At 47.8% G+C, this 22,134-nt stretch overlaps 1 protein-coding gene across 1 annotated transcript in view; it reads right to left on the bottom strand.

Moving 5' to 3' along the window:
• Window positions 1-22,134, bottom strand: part of SFXN5 (sideroflexin 5) — a 90,916-nt gene that overhangs the window by 1,610 nt on the left and 67,172 nt on the right. Inside the window, exon 13 of the mRNA XM_026048902.1 lies at window positions 15,782-15,899. Within this exon, the coding sequence (XP_025904687.1) occupies window positions 15,782-15,899 (118 nt within the window). The remainder of the gene's footprint in view (window positions 1-15,781; window positions 15,900-22,134) is intronic.

The raw sequence follows: 22,134 nt of genomic DNA, 5'->3' as shown, positions 1-22,134 counted from the left end.
ATTATGTAAAGTAAGCCAGCGAGTATTTTAAGTGAAGACATCTTGGGTGTCAGAGGTGTGATCAGCTAATTTTGTACTGCTATCCATAACAGATGTAGCATATTTTCTTTTGGTGCCATTATTAGCAACTTCGCCGGTGCTGCCGGTGCCGCAGCCCCCAGCGGCGCCGCGCGAGGGGGGCGCCTGGCCGGCCCCGGCAATCCGGGGCTCTCCTCGCGCTCCCGCTCCTCTTCCCGGCCTCCTTCCCGCAGGGAAAAATCCCCCGCGGGAGACGGGGAAGAGGCCGCGTGCGGACGGCCCCGTCCTGCGGTCTGGTGGGGTCAGGGTTGCGTTGGGAGGGGAGTTTCAGCCCTATTGGGTTGGGGGCTCTTCCAGTTGTTGGATCCTTGGCCATCTCATGGAGATGCTCCTATCCCTACACCGCTGCAGTGGACACAAGGACGGCGTCCAAGGCAAGGTTTGGAAGTGGTTCCCAAAGCACTGAGGAGCTTCTGGAGGTTGGGCTTGACTCACTTTCTTGTGTCCCAGCTTCAAAGAGACCAGAGCAGGGGGCTGTGTTGGTCAGGAGAAGCAGAACCCTTCCCGAAGGAGATGCCAGCCATGGAAGGCACCAGGAAGGCATCACAGAGGGTACCGTGAAGGACGGCTGCTCCTTGTCCTTCCAAAGGCAGCGCTACCATTAGCCTGGCCATGAGCTCTGCCCATCCTCTTCCTCCTGAAGAGGAAGACCTACTTGTGCCGCCGGAGCAAAGGACGGGTCCCCTTCCTGAGCCGAGACGACCACGCTGAGGTGCCCGACACACAAGCCTGTCAATGATGATGAGGGAAGGCTGTGCTGGGATGGGAGCCCCSGGAGCAGGGGAAAGGCTGCTCTTCCCTATGGAGCATCTTTCCGAGCACATGGGCAGAGGTGGCCAGGACTGCTCCGGATGCCCCCAGCTCTCACTTGGAGGGGGACCCTTCCCCTTCCAGCACCTCCCCAAGGATGTTAGGGAGGAAGAAGCAGGATGCAACCGCTGGCCTTTTCCAGGAGTGTTTGGAGTCAGCAGCACCGAATCCCAGAATGGTTGAGGTTGGAAGGGACCTCGAGAGACCACCCAGTCCAACGGCAGGCCCACCTTGCCGATACCCATCCCTACCGGGGAGCAGCGAGGAGACCTCCCCGTGTCCTCCTGGCCGCGGGAGCTGCACCTCTCATCAGCACCAACGGGGCTAATTGGGGTGACGAGGAACCGGCTTCCGTGGGCTGCCRGAACAAACGGCTCGGCGGCGGCCACCGCTGCGGCCAGGCAGCAGCAGGCAGCAAGCAGATGCTTTTTGTTTGGGGTTGATACTCATTGCAATCCCAGCTCGGGGAAAGGTGTGGAGAGGAATGTGCTCCGGAGAGCGCACGGAGAGAGATAGGTCTAGGCGCGCTGCCAGCGCGCCGGTAATGATATGGGAGGCAGCTAGGGGAGACAGGAGCAGATGGATTTGGCATACAGCTCCTCGCGGAGCCAAAAGGAAACGGCGGGGAAGGAGGTAGGAAGCAGCCAGTTTGGGTGGGGGGGTCCCATGGACTGCCGGGTGCTGTGGCGGGAGGAGGGGGAAGGCGTCGTCTGGCTGGTCACGCTCATGTCCCTTGGGAAGGAGAGCGGGAAGGTCTCCTTGGGAAGCGTCACCCTCATGTCCCTTGGAAGGAAGCCACCGTGGGCTCCTGCAGCTCCAGCACGGTGGTTCATGTCAACCTGCTCTGCCCAGGGCTCCTCTGCGCAGAAGAAGGACCTTGGTGGCCTGGTATGACATCATTAGTTGGGGCAAAAGAACCCAGAAACCAGAAAAACTTGGGGGTTTTAGTTCATTCTTGTTCCCGCAGCGGAAGTGCCTAAACGTTCTTGCTTTCTGGTATCTCAGATCTTCTCTTAATTGACAGTAGTTGAAAGAACACTAATAGGACCCAAACTGCAAATCTGTGCCGGAACTTGCACTTATTTTTGTAAGGCTTTCCAAAAACAGAAAAATGAAAATGAATGATTCGAAGACATCATTATTTTCCCCTCCTCCGCTCTGATAAACTTCTTGGAAACTTTTCCTACACTCTCAAGAATTACAAAGCCACTTGTTTAGCCTCAAGATCAGGAAACTGGGATTTCCTAAAGATCACTGCTTGGAAAGGCTACGGTGACAGGGGACCAGCAGGTAAAACCAGGTCGAGGCCATGGTAAAACCAGCTCAGACCAAGGAGCTCTCTGCAACTGTCTTCCCATGAAAGATGTTCAAGTAGGATCAACCCACGTCTCTGCTAATGTTCAGAGCTAAAAACTCCTCTGTCTTCTCCTCTGTGAGGTTATCATTTAAAAAGAGGACGTTGAAGCTCTTTCCTGACCTCTTTCCAGTTTTCCAACATACTTAAGAAACTATGCACCCGGCAACTGGACACACTGGTTGCGAGCCGGTCTCATGACTAATGTTTGCAGTGATAAATAACCGAGTCAGAGCCCGCTACACGGCTTGCTGGCCGAATGACATTGCTGGGGGGTAAGGATTTTGAGCAAAACCTGAATTCCGCTTGGCTTGCTTTCAGAATAGCACCAGAAGCGGAACTGGAGCTCGCCCGCAGCTCTTCCTCCCCGTCGGGTTTGTTTGTTTGTTTGTTTTCCCTGAGTCTTTTAAACTCCCCCTTGCAACGGCTGGATCACGGAGTAAAAGCATCACGCTGAGTCAGCAAACCTGAATGTTGTCCCCAAATGCATGTGAGTGAGTTATTCAGCTCCTGGATGTTGGCTAAGATATTATTCCCCACCACCTCTGCTTTGATCCTTGCCTTTTGTCTGACTCCTTGAGGAATTTCAAGCAGGGAMTGACGTTCCCTAAGCGCTTGCAACGCGCTGGCTGGGACAGCAGCAGGCAAATCCCAGATGTCCTTCCTTAGCCCATGCAGGCGGATGCAGCACGTCGGGCAGCTCTGGAGCAACCTATGCAGAAGTGGAGAACCTCGCAYGGACTTACTGCTAGGAATAAAGTCACGGCACAGCCTCACCCCAGCTGATGAAGACCATAAATGCAATTCATCTCGGGATGCATCGCTCCGGGAGGGCAGCTGCTCTCGGGTCTACGCCTGCCAGCTGAAGCCTCCCTCTTCCACACGTGTTTCGGAGTGAAACGCAGCCAGGAGCGGATAAGGATGAGCAAGGAGACAAGGTGTTCAGGGCTGCGCTTGATCTATACCACCCTTCTACTGCCACAGGAGGGGATTCACATGTAACTCTGCATGGGTGRAGAGCAAGGAGCTACGAGACAACCCAAGTCTATGGCCTGACTGCAAATCTGGAGCTAGTGAGATGTGTCTAGCAGGTGGGTAATGTGTTTTAAATTGCTGCAATGGAGTAACTCAGCGGCGGGTTTCACACTGACGACTGGCTCTGCGCTCAGAGCTCTCTGGGGGGGTTTATCCCTTCTCTGCAGACACTAAGCCCAGCTTAGTGTCCAAAGTGTGAGATAGAAATATGTTGCCTCCCCGTAGGACCTGGGGTCACTTGAAACCAGCTAGTGCAGGGTCTCCTAAGTGGCCTTGGAAGAGGCAACATCCAGTGCAGGCTTCAAAACCTGCCCAAGAAATGGGGCAGATAGAGGTGCTGCAGCCTCTGATCTAGTCATGACACCAGTAGCAGCTTCTGACCAGCTTCTGACTAGCTGATTTGGGTGCATTTAACCTCAGATCGGGCATCTCTGCAACTGGCATTAAAAAGTGCCATCCCTTGAAATTCATTTAATCTTCATTTTCTCTCCCCTCCTTGAGAAAATAAATGTTAGCACCAGGAGGATAACTGAAATATTTGCCCATCCGAGCTCTTGAGGGTTTTCCATTTAAGAAGGGTGTTTTTTATTCTTTCTGCCTGGTTCCTGCTATGAGTGTGCTGACCACCAACATCCCCCTCCATCTGCCCGTGGGACAGGGCAGGAAACAGAGGCTCTCCTCAGACGAGGCTGGAAAGGGTCTACACGTGGCAACTCTCATCACCCTGCTATGGTATCTGCCAGATACCACAGCGTGTCAGCGAGGGCGTTAGTGCCACAAGCTCTTTGCACCCTCTCACATCTGCTGACACCTCGGCAGTGTCCCCTGCGAACTGCTTTAACAGAGCCTGAAATGCAGATTGTCAGCAGCAACTTGGTTTATGTATAGAGAGGAGCAGGAAAATTCCTCGTGCTCCTCAGATGTTGGGCCAGGGATGCCCAACTGCCTCCGATGCAGCTGCAAGGCTCGAGGAGCATCTGCCCTCACCTTAACCRGAGCCTGGGCTGTGCCCCGAAGCAGGACGGGGGAGGCTGCAGGATTTATGGGGTCAGCACGGGACAGCAGCTTCATCAAGGYGGCAGGTGTTAACTTCTGCTCCCTGGCCTGGTGGGAACACAGCTGCCTAYGCACGGAGTCGCAAATCAGTGCGTTGCAGCTCCTGTAAAGAAAAATATTAGGTGCTGCTTCTACAGCAAGAAAATGTTTCCATCGTGAGGGATTTGAGTGGAAAACACGACGTTTTGGGGTCCTGCCCAGGCGGGCTGGAGCACAGAGCTATTGATATGGCGGGGAGATCCCTCTGGCCAGCACTACCTTTGTTTCYGGTGCTGTAGAAATGACGGATGAGGACAACGTCAAGCCCCAGAAAGTGGGAAGATAACCCATGACCGCAGGCACCGAAGGCTGCGAGAAGCGTCAGCCGCTCGGCGTGTCCCTGCCTGTCCTGGGGATACAGCAGCTCACAGACACCGTTCACTCCTGCGCTCGGYCCCTTGCGTCCCTTCCCCGTCCTGTAGCAGCCTCTCAACAAGGCACAAGCTTTAACTTTCAGCCTCTGGATGGAGGAAGGCTGTGCCCAGGAGATGAGCTGCGCCCTGGGAGCACACGGATCATTGAGCCACGAAGCAGGACCTGCTCAAGCCTTCCAGATTTCTGAGTGCATGGCAAGGTCACTCCCCCAGATGAAACCATCTCCCTTGCAAAACAGTGGTTTGTGAATCTTTTGTGGAGCAAGAGTGATGCCAACAGCAACCCCAAGCACTGAAGATATGTGAACCACAAAACCATACTTATTTTAAAAAAAAGCAAGATGAAAAGAGACCAGTTTCTTATTCTGTAAGGAAAAAATAAAGAGACATTTCCAGTTCTTTCTAGAAATATAYCTCCTAAACTCCCAAATTCTGGAGRAGAAGTTCTGCTCATGTAGAGAAGGCAAGGCTCAAGAGGTAAACTAAATGAATTTCTGCTCCCATCCAGGTCCTGAACGGTCTGCATCTCTCAGGCTGCTATGGCAGCAGACCCACATGCGCTCTCACCTCAGGTCAGCTGGTGGCCAGGGTGAAGAACTCTACCTCACAAGAGGTCATTCCCCTGAAATCACGCAAGGCATTCAGGACAAAAGGAGGCTGCTTCCACCGCATCATGAAGAAGTCACTTTGTAGACTTAGTTGGAGGATATTCAAGCCAACTGATGGATGGAAAAGTCATCAGCCCACCTGAAATATCCTTCTGAGAAACCCTCAAATTTGCAGAGTTCAGGGGCTCTGCAACTCCCTGGTTCCTTTCTGGAAYGTAAGGCATCAGTAAATAGAGTTGTCTTCCCTCTTTGGAAGAAACAACATCCTCCACTTTCAAATATCGACAGCTGAAAGAGGCAACTTCACCTACATACAGGAACAGGAAAAGAAGGGCCTGATCTCAGGAGTGTTGAGCTCTATGTGAAATGTAAATCTTTAACTTTTGTCATACATGAAAGCAACTGGAAGACATTCCCTCATCAATCCAAATGGCTTCATCCTGCCAAAAACACATCAGGATCAGAGTACAAGAGGCCTTTAACTCACCGCAACATGATCTTCTCTTCCTGCCCTAAGTTGTTGTGGACAATCCCGCTGAGCCCCAGAGGGGACTGTCCTGCAGCGTTGGGCTGGGCAAGTCTCTGCCATAAGGATTTCTGGGACATAAAAACGGTGTCGCAAGAACGCGCTGCTGGACAAACCTGAAGCCGTGTGACAAAAATCTTCCCTAAAGGTAAATGAAAGAGCAGGGTTTTCAAGAAATGCAAAAAGTCTCTGCTGGGAGAAGGAAAAGGGAATTGTCTCACCACAATTTTGATGTAGGCAAATTTCCCTTTTGATGAAAGTGATCAATTAGGTCCATTTTMATATGAATCCCTCAAGAGAAAGAGAAATTTTGTTGCTATTTGGTAGGAATGCTGAACCTTGCAATTCTCTAGTTATTAGGCAGGAACAGTGTGATGGATATTACAGGATTTTAGGAACATCTTGGTTGCTTTAACGAAGCCAACAAGTTCCTCAAGATCCCAAGTCTTCTTCCCATTCCCTTGTCCTGAAGGGCCCACACACTCATCAGAAACCAGCTGCTAGATCTAAATGATTTAAGAAGCAATTAGAGAGAATTATAAACACTTTTGCTGGGGAAATGTGGTTAATAAGGCATTTTCTACAATAACAAAGTATAATTAGAGCAGGCGAGTCTGGACAACAGGCCTTCTTGTTTTGTTCATATCCCCAACGTCTCCCTTGGAGTACCTGGAGGAACAGTGACTTCAGATGAGCTAAACCAACCATCTCTGAAGAAGCAGAGAAGGATTTATACAAGAAAATTTTACCAAAGGACTTGCTCTGTGTGGCAAGGGAGCCAGRCAACAGCCAGGGAAGAGCCGGAGAAGAACCCAGGTGCACCCAACAGAAAGGGTGCTCCTAGACCACAAAGGGGAACTCAAGGAAGGCTGGCGGATGGCAAGGAAAGAAAGGTCTCAGCTTTCAGGTTGAGAAGAAGTGAGTGAAACTGAAGAGCTGCAGGAGGCTCTGTGGACTGAACAGAGCCAAAGAGCAGGACTGAGACCCAGTGCAATGGATGGAGGGTTGGCATCCCTGGGGGAAGTGCTTCAGGAGGAGCCGCTCTGTTTATAGTAGGTGCTGCTGAAAGGTGTCCCGAAGAAAGACAGCAATTAGCACGCCTGCAAAAGAAAAAAAAATGGCTTCTTTCCACAAAGTGCCTTTTAAGTATGTTTTTTGAGCCCCTTTAAGGGTTAATGTTTAGCTGTTTATCCGGAGTTGTCGGATGTCAGCTCTTTCTTTTGACTCTTAATGGCTTATAGCCATCAGGAGGTGAAGACTCCTCAAAAGAGCTGGTGTCAGGAATGTTTTTTTATGCCCACTAGCACCCACACACCTGCAGGAGCCTGTGCTTGCAGGAGAGATAGTTTACATACTTGAACCTGTATCCCAGGGACAGAGATATAAACATGAAACCAGATCCCTGTCTGACACTGCTGCCGAAGCCCCTGGGCACTACAAGAGGGTCCTTTCTCCCACACCCACGTCGAATGACCACAAATAAGCGCTTGCTTCAAGCCATCGCTTTGCACTCCGAATAAGCCTGGCTGGTCCAGGTTACAATTTTAGGGTCAGCTCCTGAGAGATTCGCAGCACCTTTAACTCCCCCGGACTCTACCTGGGCTGCTGAGACAAAGGCGCAGACTTCAAACCGCAGCCCCGGCGCAAATCAAAGCCTCGCGGACAGGCAAGGGGAGAACAAAGACGCCGTCTCCAAATCAATCACAGCGCTGCTCACTCGTGACCTTCCCAGGCGCGGGATGCCACCGAGCCTAATAATTACCTGTGAGGTGCAAACAGGCCGGGCGGCTGTAAATCTAAGCGCCACGAAGCTTCCTACGGGCTTTCAAAGGCCAGAGGTGGAGCTGATGGCCCTGAAGACATCATCCTTCCTCTTCCTCTGCACTGSGGCCATGCCTTCCCCAAGGTGCAGAGCATCTCTTCTCAACCCAAACCTTACCCTACTAAACCAGGTGGAGACAAGTGTCACGATGCAAATATTTGCTCACGATCTCTGAAGAAGCGCTAACTCATTTTACAGCCCTCGCCAAGTGGTCTTTGGAAAATATCTCCTGCAATCATCGTGGATAGGATCTAGCAGGACAGCTTCTCACTTTCCTTGGAAAAGGAGACATTTGCTCCCACAAAGGATCAGTGCCTGAGATCTTCCAAGCCCAGCCTGTTCAGGACTGAGTTGACATAGGAAACCCTTCATTTTTCTGGTGCAAGAAAAAGACTTCTCCGTGCCGGCAGTCTCCTGAGCAACACAGCTGCAAGGAACTAGAAATTAGGCTTGTTATGGGGGTCTACAGCACTGGAAACAAGTGATGCTCTCCATCGGAGAAGGCTGGGAACAGGGATGGATGGGAGGCAGAAGAGAAACAAACGGCAAAACTTTCTTGTGTTTGACGTCAACGGGGACCATAACCTTTCTCACAAACTGCCTGTTCAGCCTGGAGCCACTGAGACTTAATGGAGCTATCAAACATGAAGGCTGCAGAGATCCTTGCTTTCCACTGCTTAGAGAAGGTCCAGGCAGGATGACACGACTCTTYGGTAACACAAGATTAAGACTAAGGTCCTTTGATGTCAAAAATCAACTCAGACAATCCCTATGGGTCATGAATCAATTAAGCTAGAGAAGAATTAGATCATAATTAGTGTGTCACAACTTCTTGAACACTTGCCAATACTCTATTGCCAAGGGCCATATAAGACTGACTCTGTATTAAATAATATGAACCCCCATCCATTCTCAGGCCCTGGGGACAACTGGCACAGCCCAGCTTGCATCCATATGGCTAAACAACCTTCTCCCAGTGAAGAAAGTGGCTTTATTCACGTTGCTCACAGGAGCAGTTCCTGGAAGTGCTACTCCCACGCATGCAGGAATAAGCTGGGAAGTGGCGGTTGGCAGGAACCAAAACTGACCTGGAGAGGATRCAGACATCCTCTACGGTCTCCAGACTTAGACTACGATCTCCAAGGGCTACTATTTCTTCCTAAGGATGAACTAGCAACTTACATTTGACTTTGGTGCAACTTTTTCAACCCTGTGTGTCATCCTGCTACTCCCTCAGCATCACCTCCTTACCCATCGCTTTCTCCTTCCAAGTGCAGGACGTTGTGTAGCCCTTAACAAAAATTTGCCCTCAAATATTCACAAATATTTGCCCTGAAACCTCTTATGAGTCCACGTTTAACAAAAATGCCAGGCACAAACCTTGTTTTGTGCTACCTTCCTCCAAATCACAGATCAGAGCTCAACACACTTCCAAGTATCCCAGTTCTCTCTAGTCCRACGTGAACCACACCAGCGTTCAATCATTCAGTATCATATAAATCCTGGTGGGCTTCTACTCAAGTAAAAAGAGCTACATGCAACTTAAGTGGGCTCGCACAGGTCAACTACATATTTTAAGCTCACATGGCAAATAGTCTTTATCTTTATGTCGCCAGTTAGTTGCCAGCTCCTGCTTACATCCAGAGGGGAAATTCTCTTAAGTCTCTAGGAAATTCTAGGAGAGAAATCTCAGAGGAACTTCTTGGTGCCTCAGAAGTCAATGATGAAGTGTCTAAGTCTATGTGTTTGCAGGAAACCAAAGCTTTGGAGCATGGCTGTAGCCACAGTCCTCTTCACTGTCTTGGAGACACACACAACTAAGATCCAGCCATTCACAACTCCTTTAGGACCTTCTTTCTTAAGAGCAGTTCTTTCGAGGATCAATCTCCACGGCCAGGGGTAGACTTTGGGCAGTACACGTAGGTTACCAGATTCTCAAGGAACCATTCTTCAGACACAGAAGCGAAGAAATACCACAGAACTTCTCACTTCTCAAACATTTTTCCCTGTGGCAGCTGGCAAATCCTTTCCTTTGCTTCTCATCCAAGTTGGACAAAATTACTGCAGAGAATCCCTCCGGCTCCCCTCCCCCCGTGCAATGCAATCCCAAGGGAGAAATGGTTTCATGGGGACCCCCTGCTGTCTTGCATCTGATTTCCCTCCTAAGTATGGTATAGGGAAGCGTCTCGAGGGCTATGGCTGTGACCTCCATACAGCTCTTTTGTCAAGTGCCATTTCATTAAAAAATCAGCCTTTTAACTGTGGACACATTTCAACCTCACCAAATCTGCTAATTATTGACAGTTGGTGAAGAGGAGATTTCACTTGTTCCTCCTGTTAAACTGCATCTAATTAGTAATTACTGGTTCACTGTCATCTTTACTGCAATAATCCCACTGCACATTGGCTCATTAACCTTTTGCTTTTCTAAAGCAGCCTGCCAACAAGATGAAGGCTAAAACAGATTGGAAAACAATAGCTCAGCCTTGGATTTTAGGCTGTTTATTCCCCTTGTCCTGGAGATCCGAAAGGAAGATTATTTTTAAGAAAAGGCTTTCAGCTGAAATCAGCCTAGTTCCAGAAGATGGTCTGTTTTGCCCTAACCAGATAYGCAGGCTCTTTAGGCTTAACCTGGGCTGAGGGCATGTGTATTAACAGAGCTGATGCAAACGTTTCTCTGCCATCAGGTCCTGCCACAGATGCTCCAGCTCCATTTCTCACCTGGGTTTATCCTCCTCTATCATCAGCCCCATTCATCACACAAGGTGTGGGATGAGCACGTTCCTGGGGGTTTGCAGCACGCATCCTCTTTGATGCTGCAAAACGAAGGCGCTGGAGGCGCCGGGACCAAAGAGTGGAAAATCAGTGGAGCAACCCCATGGTTATTTCTTTTGCTGCTACACTGAATTTAATTTACACAAGTCCCATTTTCAGTTTGGAACTGTCACAGCTGTTTCTATTGGCAGTGCATAGCTGAGTAGGAGTTGTCAGTGGGGATGCTGTAGGATAGGCGGCTAGAAAAGAGATTCCCTGGGGGGCTTGGGAGGCAGTTTTAGGTTGTGGGCTAAATGCATTAACTAGATGCATTTACTTAACAGTAGTGAATTATTTGACGTGTATTTATGTATTTAGATATTACAGTTAACACTCTAATAGTTAGAGTTAACACTCTACTGGGATGAAAAGTGTGTTTCTCAGTATACGGAGCCTGCTCAGAGTCAGGGACCCATGTCTTTATAACTGACACTAGGTTTTCATTTTTTAAGGCTATCTTCTTCTAAAACATAACACCTAGAAACAAGCTGTAATTTTGAATAACACTTGTAGACAGTAAAGTGGATTCCATCTGTGCCAAATCAAGAAAAATATGAGGTCTTACTTTGACTGACTACCAAACCAAGAGAAGGTCTGGATGCATTATGTTTCCCAGCATGGGAAGATTCAGCTCCACGATTTTCATTTAGTCCATTAGGGATGTTTCTGCGCACAGTCAGAGCTGGGTTATAACTTCTCTTATGCTGCCTTAAAACAGCTACAATTCCACTGACTATGAAGCAGCTAAGCCTGATGTATATTGATGTATAGTTAGTGATGTGTAAGCAGAATCAAAGACAGTAGAGAGAATGGTGAAACCATTGGCTCTTGAGTTGCATCAGCCCACCAGCAGTTCAAATGGGGCTTCCATGCCAGGATATCACATAAGCAACAACAGGACCATGTTGGTCTGAGGCTGTTCCCCAACTGTGAGAAGCAGCGAGCCAAGAGGGGCTGCCAGTGCCCACATTGCCAGGTCACCCACAACCAAACATGGGAGTCCCAGGGAGCCAATTCCTGCCTCTGACTCACTCCTGGGGTTCTCCTTCTCCTCGTCTCTCCAAGCTGTGTGAGGAGCGCCTTGTAGGCTTTGGGCCATGGCAGCATTTAGGCACAAAGTTCACACATACGTCAAGGCTGACCCATTTTTCCACTGGTATTAGGGGGGACGTGTCCCACTAACCTTCAGATATATGTCAAAGCACACCTTTCCTTTTCTTTTTTTTTTTTCAGGTAAGTGAGAAGTAGGTATCTAGGTAGGCATATTGGCAAGACAGAGAAGGAGAACTTTGGTGGCGTGTAATTTGGTGGCTGCAATTCTCTGGGACATTTTCCATTTTATTAAATCTATCACGAGGCTTTAATTCTAACTGAAAATTAATTGCAAGTTTGAAGCATGCTCAGAACCCCTGTTAGGAGAGTGGATCAAAGGAGGCCAGACAAGCTCCAATGCTAAAACCAGAGCTTAATAACACATCAGCTTTTGCATTTGCTCTCTGACTAAAGAAAAAAGGACTGTGAAAGTGTGATTAAGGGCATAATTTGGCTCATTTACAATTCCTTAAAGGGTTGCTCTTCAGACCATTATCATAGTTTTGGAGCAGAACACGCCTATCACATTCTTGTTGTTAATAATCTACTCCCTGGGTAGAGCTCATTACAACAGCATCGTCTCAGTAGTGTTATGTTCATAGATGCTTCAATGACTGTAGTTATGAAAAAAAGCCCATGCATGCATACATACATACCTATATTTACATATGGAGAGAGAAGAAGAGCACTTGGAATAGGGTCTATTTCCAGACATTCAGCAAGGTCTATTATCTTAGGTGTCTGACACATTCATGGATCATCATGAGCGATCAAAAAGTCACACGATCATTGACAGATGCTCTTTGCAATGAAAATCAGATTTCCTATCCAAGACAGTGAAGAAATGCCTCTAAAGAATTTGTTTCAGATAAATCACTTACTCTTCTTGCTTGCATGGCCCCAAAGTAGCGATCACTGAGGAGATCTCAATGAGATCCTGCAAAATGGGTTGAACACCTTTATACCTACACACATCTACAATGAATGCAAATGTGACTTGAAAATTGACCAGATAGGGCTTTAGAGAACCTAATTGCTTGGTTTCAAGAGGTCCAGTTGTGCGAGTGGAGATAACTCCAGTTGACCAGAGCTGAGACCCCGTTAGTTAATGAGCTGTGCCACCGGCTGTAGCGGTTTCTCGTCATTGACACGACGCGTGGGCAGAGAGCACATCATTCTGTTTGATCTACTAATCAGCGCTGATTCATGTTTACACTGCAGATAACATTTCATCTGCTCGCAGAAGGTCACTTCCAAGTGATTCCGCATGGTTTCAGGATTGCTTGCTGCCTGCAATATTCTCTGAAGGAAGATAGACCTTCATCTTCCCTTGTGTCAGAGACGGCTAGCATTCACGCAGGTGTTTGTTAGCACCATCACCATTTCTCAAGCAGCAATATCAAACAGTACATATTATAGCATATCTTTCACCCATGAAGCTCAGACTATACCAAAACAGGCAGAAAGACCTCGTGAATTTCATTATACAGCTAGAGAACCTAAGACATTGAATAGATATTTTTGTTCAGTTATTTCTTGCTCATAATGCCTCAAATTTTGCTTTCAAATCATTAGTTTTCACTAATGGCAAGGCAGGCAATAATTCACAGACTCAGGTGTGGAGTGATGCTACATGAACCTACAGAAAATATTAAAATGCTCTAAATGCACTAAATTTCAAAAAGCAACAGCAGGGCAAGTTTCCTGCTATGTTGAATGGTTTGGTTTGGCCAACACTATCATCAAATGTGTGTTGCCAATGACAAGGAAGAATAAATACAGAGATTTCTGTTAAAAGTTTGATAAGACCACAGGTCACTGCTACAGGGACACGTGGATCACACCACGATCTGCGGAAAGGAAGTCAATGTGCATCATACTATGGTCAAACATAAAGCTGCTTCTGGAAGCAAAGTCCATACTTACAGCATGGGGCACCCTTTTTGGGGAACAGTGGCAATCTTTCGGGTAAACAAACTTGCTCATAAATCCCATAGTCCCATTATCCTGATTTTTTAAAAAGGAGATCTGTCAGGAAAGGCCCTGGCTGCTTTTTGGTAGTGCATGTTGCAACCCTTGTAAAAGGGATGATGGATCCTTCCTTCCTTTGGCCATACCCTGGGCATATACCTTGAATGGATGCTGGACTTGGAAATGCTCCCTTGTTCTTCATGGCCAAACACTCTAAGCAGAATTTGAGGACACAGCAAATAATTACTGACCATGAGCCAAGGCAGGAGCTCACGCCAAAACGACTAACAAGCTCTGTGGATGTCTGAACTCACGTAGGAGTAGGTAAATCACTTTGCCCCTGCAACTAGGACTCGCACACAGCTTCCTATTGGAATGCTGCTTCTGGTTCTCATGTAAGTGACCCCAAAGGGATGTTGACTAATTAGTAAGAGTTTAAGGAAGGGCCGTGTGAATCATTAAAGCTCCAGAAAGCGTGTTTTAGCAAGAGCCTCCAAGATTGAGATATATTCAGCTTCCTAAAGAGAAGATTAAGGGACAATTTTATCTCAGCCTGTAAACAACTAGAAGGACAACAGCAAATTCTTAACACGTTTTTTCAGTCTAGCAGACAAGTGTGCAACAAGATTTCCTGGCTAGGGAAAAAAAAAAAGAAAAGAAAAGAGGAATTAACCAGTGGAATAACACAGCAAAGACTGTGAWACCAATTTCTGATCAACCGCTCTAGTGCAAACAGAAAGAAGGACATKGAAGTCCTTTGCCCTGTTTGACATCATTTTTAACACTTCATAATAGTGATCCTCCCTTATTTGCAATCTGCAGACCTCTGAACACCGAATGACTGAAATTAATGACTTAAAAAGGATTACACTTTAACAATGTGTTYGACTAACTACAGTATAAATGATTTAATTAGCCATTCTGCTTGTTCCCTTTCACTTTAACAGTTCCATTGCCCAATTCTCATCCTACCTTCCTGCTTTTTAGTGTCTCTGAGATGCAGAATCTGCTTGGTGCAGAATTGCGGGGATTTCCCCTGGAAATCACTCAGACCTGGAGCAAATATCATTTTGAAGCACCAGCAATGCAGCTGAGAACACTGAGCCCCAACATCCCCTGTTCCCTAGGCTGTGTCTTYGGGGAGACAGACTAGAAGATGGAAAGGTCAAAGCCCTCAAAGAAACGCCTGGAAAGCAGAACTGCTCATAATGGATATGCCAGTTATCGCTGTTTGCTGGATGGACAGACTATGATGACACYATGGAAACTGCTCCGTCCTTGGAGAGCAGGAGCTCAGCCATGTCCTGGGAGATGCAGCTCCGTTTTAAGGTCGGGAAGAGCCCAGTTTGAATCTCACAGCAAAGGTCCTTAGAAACACAGACATTGCTTGACTTGTGATCTCAACACGCGTGACCTGCGCATCACCAGAAGAGGAAGCAGCTGCCCACACTGGCAGCTGAGACCCTTTCCTGATTGGAGACCAGGCAGGCACAACATTATCCTCATACATTTATCAAAATCTCTTGTTTATGGAACATCCCTGGTGCTGTAAATACACTACCTTACACCCTAAACTTCCTCCATACAGGAGAGAGCACTTCTGGGGGACAACACGGGATGCAACAGAAGGGAGGAGGATCATGTGGACCCCTCCCTTGTGTCTTTAAAATATGTCTGTGGTGGAACCAAGATGTTTCTGCTCAGTCCATTCGTGTTCACTAGATGGGTATAACACCCCATACGACCCAAGGACTAGCTAAAGTTGTGGAAAAGCCATGTGATATTAATCTACGCCATGCTAGCAAGCATTAAGAAGCAGGGCCTACCATAATCACCCTTTCCTCAGCYAATCTGCACTTTTTCAAATGAAGGAGACAGCAAGGGACTTTATCCATGAAAGACGGAGCCCAGYAGGAAGGAAACATGCAACAGAAGGGTCGATTTCTGCTGTGGGCACGTTTCTCACATGTCAAACACCCAATATGTCCCATGTGCCCTCTCCCTTTGCGTTTCTGAGCCAACACAACCTGTGTATGGCCAAGGAGGAGCAGCATGAATTTCCCTTGACTCTTAGAGAGGGATTTGTCCAAAGGCAAAGAGTTCCTATGATCTTACCTCCTCAGAGCTACTGCAGAGGGTCTCTGCTGCTAGGAGAGCAAAACAAGCATTGATAAGCAGTGATGAGATATCCTGTGTACTGACCTCGGACATCTGCGGGAAGAGGCTGATGGCCAAGGGGAGGGCCAGGCCAAAGGCYGCGAGGCACACGAGGCTTTGGACCGGGAGAATCATCCGGGGACGGGACCTCAGCAGGGACGTTCTGCAAAGAAAAGGCTGGGTTAAGCCCCTCCATAGACCACGTTAACCCATGCCGCCACCCAAACAGCCATTTGCTCAGACCTGCTGCCCTCCAACACTCCAAATGGTGTTAAAACCTGCGTGGAGACCAGATCTTCACCCTGATCTACAACTCTAGCTTGTCATTTTATAGATCATGAATAACTAAGGATCACACTCTTCTGCCTTTTCTGYGTGTGTCATCTCGGATCCTTCTCCAAGGATCATCTCTGTGAGTTCACAAGTAGACGAGCACGATCCAGCCCCAGGGCAGTCCTGCATACAGCACACTATGGTTTTCCACCCCACACTATGGTGTTACACAGCCATGGGCAACTTTAGTGCTCAGTTCTCCCRGATTAAAACAGGATCGCTTCCCACTCCCTTTCTCCGCTTCAAACCAGTCTCACTCTGGTGTAAACACTACACAAGGTGATGTGGATATGGCTGCAGGTGTTGCCTGTATTGAGGCTTTGGAGATGATGCTGAGTGAGCAGAAGGAAGTGAAGCTTCATACTTCCCCAGGACTTCATCATTTGTGGAACAGAATGGTGCTGAAAAGGGCATTTCACTTAGTTAATGGCATCATAAAGTAGTAAACTTGACAATATCTTAATTTGTTAAAAATCAAACATCTTTTAGAGTGGGTGATAMGGCCGTTTTAACACGAGTTGTCCCCAGGGGATATTTATGAGTTTAAGATGTGTTAACAGCAACCGCTTAAAGATATCTGCAAGGTCAAGTTCTGATAATGACCCATTAAGTGACCCTAATGATGCAATTAACACTGAATGACATGGACAACATTCAGCTGATAGAAGCTGGTATTTTAAGTATGTTACAGGAGACGGGACCTCAGACAGTTTGCAAATGAGTGTGAACTGGAAGCTTTAGGGAGAAAAAYAGAATCCTTGAGCGTTTTGTTTGGGAGTTATTCTCACCAAAAAGGCACCGTTTGTTTTTCTTTTMCCACCAATCTGAATCAACTGAGAACTGAGAATGATAATAGGTTTTGGCCAGGTATTCAGCAGGTTTTAGCAATGCAGATGGACGATCCATCTGGGCTGGCTGGGCTACCATCTCCAGCCTTAGTCCCAGCGTGTCTCTCCACTCCTTGGCCTGACCAACAGTGCCCAGAAGATACTGATGCCTGGAGGGGTCCTGCCATCAACCACAGGCAAGAACCTGCTGCTTAGTGCCTTCCCAATGGGATAACACCGGAGGAGCTCTCCTGGGGAGAAGGAAAGGCCTAGGAATGATCAGGTGACACTCAACAACATTATGGTTCCCATCATTGGGTTTCAAAACATGTTTCTAATCCAATGTGTGTCATTCACCAGGTTCCCAACCAAAGGGAGGGAAGCAATCCATCCACATCAGGGGATGATGCCGGGCTCTGAACCCAAGTGCTTTCACACACACGTTATTTTGGAGGCCCACCTCCCCGCGCAGCCCGAGCCTGCCGGAAAGGCAAGATAACAGATTATCTCAGCCCCCATCTGCTTCACATCTCCTGCAGGCTCCAAGCAAGCACCTCCTGGATTATAACAGCGCAGCTGATGTGTGGAACTCGTTAGCTGCTGCGGGCTGAGCGCGAGCGCCCCAACTCTTCCCTCTTGCCCAGCCATGGATGATTGTCTTCATCTTCATCTTCATCTCAAGGAGGGGTGGACAAGGAGAACCAGGAAAGCAACATCCACAAATTTAATCCCACCAATAGCTTAACTCCTTACTCCAAACTCTAACTGCATTCGCCACCTGCTCTTCTGTACACGAGATGTTCAGGATTTGCCAGCCCATGAGCTGTGGCAGCCAGTGCCTGGTAGGCAGAGGGGCAATTGTTGAGACTGATTTATCCTTATGCTTAAAATGTCATGATCCATTAGAGCCCTTGCTGAGAGAAATCACAGGACCAGCATCCTTCTAGCCTCCCTGGAGTACAGTTTAGAAGCAAGACATCACTGCTTATATCGCCCTGACACTTTAATTTGGAAGCTGCACCCTCTTTAATTACTGCCCTGTTGGGGACCTTATAATCACCCAAGTAAAAACCACACCAATTTAAAATGATCCGTGGTACAGCCTCCAGGTGTGACTTCCAGGAGCGTTCCAGACTCAGGCCAGTTCAAATTACAGCGGCTAACGTCCTAATTAAGAAGAGCTATGGCTTGATTTTAAAGGGGGAGGGGGACTAATTAACACATGTAGTGTAATGTCTTAATTGGGATGCAGCTTCTAAAATTTGTGTAGCTCAGAATAAATGACTCATGATCAGTTGGGAGGTCACTTTTCCTCGGTCCCTAGGATCCCTGCACAGATTTTGGAAGAAAATTTAGTTAATTATTCTATGCTGCATTTTGTTACCTGTCAAATACAACCAAAAATGTTCTCCCTTCCCCAAAACCACCCCTTTCCATGACGGAAATGCCTGATTAGATGCTTCCTAATGGCTTAATTGCAGAGTATTGTAGTAGAGCAAGCCATAACTCAACAAAACAGATTTCTGTTTGTCCAAGAGCGAATTGTGCTACTGCATTGTACTGGGTGCTCTACCTGGGGGCGAGATCGCGGGTGTGGAGGGCCAGTCCCTTAGATCCTTGTGAAAGCACAGCTTTGCCCCGAGCATCTTCTAAACCAGACTGCTTTACCCACAAGAAGGTGAATATTATCTCACCTTAGCAGTCGCTCTGCGCAGGCAAACAGAGCTATTTGGACACGACAAAAGTAGTTTCATACCCGCCCTGTCCAYGGGACAGAACTGGCCAAGATCTGGTGAACTAAAAGTTGGTCTTCAAACGGGACATGTGGACTTAAAAGATTTGTGCCAAGACAAGGTCTCACGCTGTAAGGCTGCAGGAGGACACCAATATGCGTGCTCTGCTGTTCCGTTTTCAGAAGCCTTTTTTCTTTTTCCACCAATCCTTGCTAGGACCAACACGAACAATAAAGTGCTCTTTAGTTGCACATGAAAATGCATTTTTTTCTAGCAGTTTCCCTTTGTATATCTCTTCCTTACTCTCTTTCAACCCCCCTAGTGCTTATTCTCCCTGTAATCTGCTGTCATGAAATTTGCCTGGCAGAGAGAAATAAGGGAGTAACATGTTGAGGACCTTCTGGCTTACTGATCTTAGGGAGCATCTCCTGTTAACAGATATACCTAAAACAACTAGACCTTTAGGGTAATGCTTAAATATGCATGAGTGTGCATGTATGTAGGTATACACACAGCCACACGCATACTTGTACAGACAGTACATCTGCTCCACAGAGACACTGTGTTGTAGATCTTGTAAATACACCTTCATTCAACTTTCATCACATTGTTCATTAGTGGTTTAAATTTTGCATAATTTGGCAGCTGCCTCTGGCGTTTTTCAAGAGGTACTGTAATTTATTCCATATGGAAGTCACTCGCTGTACTAAAAAGGAGTTATCAGGTTCAGCGAACCAGAGCTGTATTTGTCTAGGAGGAGGTGTCAGATGCTAAACTAAATATGACAGGAGTTAACCAAAGTCTCCCAGCTGACAGATTCTGTGGGGTTTCTGTAGTGTTTGGTATAAACAGGTTCAAAGCTAATACATACACTGCAAGACGCCGAGGATGCTGCCGGGGTAAGAGAAGCCCTGGAGGCTAAAGCCTCGGATATCCGAGTTTGGCCTTGCTGTCCTATCCGGGGGTCTTGCTCCAAATCCCGATTGTGCAACGTGCCCCATAGATCCCCTTGCGACCATCGTCCGCGTTGGGGCTGCCCCACTGCTGTCTCCCTGGGGTCATTCCAAGCCTTCCTCGCTCATTTGGGTCACTGAAGGAGAACCAGCTCTTCTGGCGAGCAGCATCTTGGCCAGGGACCTTCTGTCCTCCAGCACCTCCTGCACCCAGGGTTGCACCTCTCGCTTCAGCTTTTCCTGCAGCGGATGCAGACACGGAGCGGGGTCGGGTACTTTTTGTCTTGATTGACATAATTAAAGGGAGCAGTTTCAATGTTTACTCTGGTAACAGCCGTGACAAATGAAGGTGTCGCTGCCGTCAGCTGTTGAGCTCAAACAAACTTCACCGCGGGCTCAGCCGGACAGAGCGACTTGGYGCCTCCGGGGAGGGAGAGCCTGGGTAGGGAGCGTCCTGCAAACGCTGCTGCAAGGAGGAAACCCCGGCAAAAGGGCACGGACACAAGGTCCAGGGGGCCCTCCTGTTTCACGTGCATTTTTTGCAGTGAAAGAGAAGGTCTACGCTGGAGAAAGCTCCCTTCTACCACCACGTGCCATGGGCTGAGCACTGGCCATCGAGAGAGTAACTCATTGCACTGTTAACCTGATATAGCCGTGCCCCAGCAGCTCTGAAATTATTTTATGAGCTTTAAGGGAAAGCAGCCCTGACAACTGGTGTGTGAGGATGCTGACATTCTGTGGTGCTCGCAGCACTGCGAGCCTCGAAATCAGGATGATGTGGGGATGAAGAATGACTAGAAACGCTCCTCTTTTGGGGACACAACCAGTCTGCTCCTTGCTGCTTTTGCAGCTCTTGTTCCCTGCCAAGAGTTCTGTCCTTCTCTCCCCATAATTTGCACAGTCGGCTCTGTGGCCTGCTCTTAACTGGCCTGACATCCATGAGCTCTTGGAGCTCAACCTCAGGCCTGCTGCACCTCAGACCCTCTGAGGTTACCTCCCTTGTAAGATGGAGAAAAGTCTTATGGATGAAAAGCTTGTGGCTTATGTTCCCCTGTCCCCACTGTTAGACCAGGGCACCCACAGAAGACACTAGTGGTGGACYGAGCTGTGGTGGTCTGTCCACCCCTTATCCAGACCACGTGAACCTAGTCCATTGAATTTGGGCTCTTCCCGTCACAGAGTTCAGACTACCAGGGAACCTGTGTTTGCACGTGCAAGACCTGGACAGCCTGGATGGTCTGCAAGTCCACCTGGATGATGGGCCCCAACTCTGCAAGAAGTAGGAAGCTGGACAGGAACGACCGGAGAAGGTTTGGAAGATGACTGGTGCTTTCTGCAAGATACTTGTGCTGTTTCTCATTCTTTTATTAATATCGATCAGATAAAAAGATTTGCACAAGTATCTGAATAATATGAAATGTATGAGTTTCAAGACATATGTCCAATGGACATAATTGTTCCTGCACCTTCTTCTCCTGTGTAGAAAGGTTGCAATGAAGTTTCCACTGTCTGCTCTAAAGTCAGCTACATCCCATAGATGAGTTTCCTTCATCTTGGAGATGATGTGAAACCAATATTTTTCCGTATTAAAGTTGCCAACATAGATATTATTTATAAAACTGAAATGAGAATACATCTGCACAAAATAACTGACACCGTGTTCCCCGCATGGCATATGCAGTCTCAAAATAAACATTGATTCTATATGTTAGCTGCTTCAACAGAGCGTCCAAGCAGCAGGAAATGCATGAAACATGGGGAAAGAATGGAACGCTACGGAGCTCAGCAGTGGGAGGTAACATTGAATTACTTGGAGAGCAGAGAAGGCGGCCCTGGGAGTTAAAATACACAGCAGGCAAAGAGATGAGAGAAGCCAAGAGAGATTAAAAAAATGGCACAAGAGACGAGAGAGGCAGCTGGGGGAGTTAAAACATGCAGATGGAGAGATGGCTGAGAGAGAGGAAAGACCTGGATCCAAGTGGAAAGACGGCGACCGGGAACTGGCCACTTAAAATAAAACTTTTCAAGTAGCGAGGCAAAAACGACGGAGCAGGTTTTCCATGAAGCTGAAAACCACTGCTGGGACACCCAGCCTGTTCCTCAGGTGGTTCAACACCCACGCAGCGTCAGCGCTGTCACCCGCGGTACACCTGGACCTCTCCACGAGGCAGGAGAGCCGCTTTCCTCCTTCACCACAGCCTCAAACGCAGGATCCAGATTGCGACTCCTTATTCCAGATCTCCAGCCATCAAGTAATGAGCTGTCACCCTCATCTTTCTCATTTATAGACACTGTCAGGATTTCTATAAATAAATTGATAATACATGCTTCAATATGACTCTCATTTTAAAAGCCCTAGTCTAACTGAAATTGCACTAAATTTAAAAAGCTGAACTTTTCACAGCCCCCTCCCCAATCAAACTGGGAAAATAAGATTGATATATGCAACGTTGGCTGGGAGATTTAATTTTTTATTGTTTTTGATCCAACCCAAAACATTCCTGCTTCAACTGCTTGGGCTCCTGCCTCCCAGACGACTTATGAGTGCACTC

This window comes from Nothoprocta perdicaria, unplaced genomic scaffold, assembly GCF_003342845.1.
Source record: "Nothoprocta perdicaria isolate Ctin4 unplaced genomic scaffold, notPer1 scaffold_58, whole genome shotgun sequence".
Lineage (NCBI taxonomy): Eukaryota > Metazoa > Chordata > Aves > Tinamiformes > Tinamidae > Nothoprocta > Nothoprocta perdicaria.
This window is presented reverse-complemented; position numbering and strand designations above follow the sequence as displayed.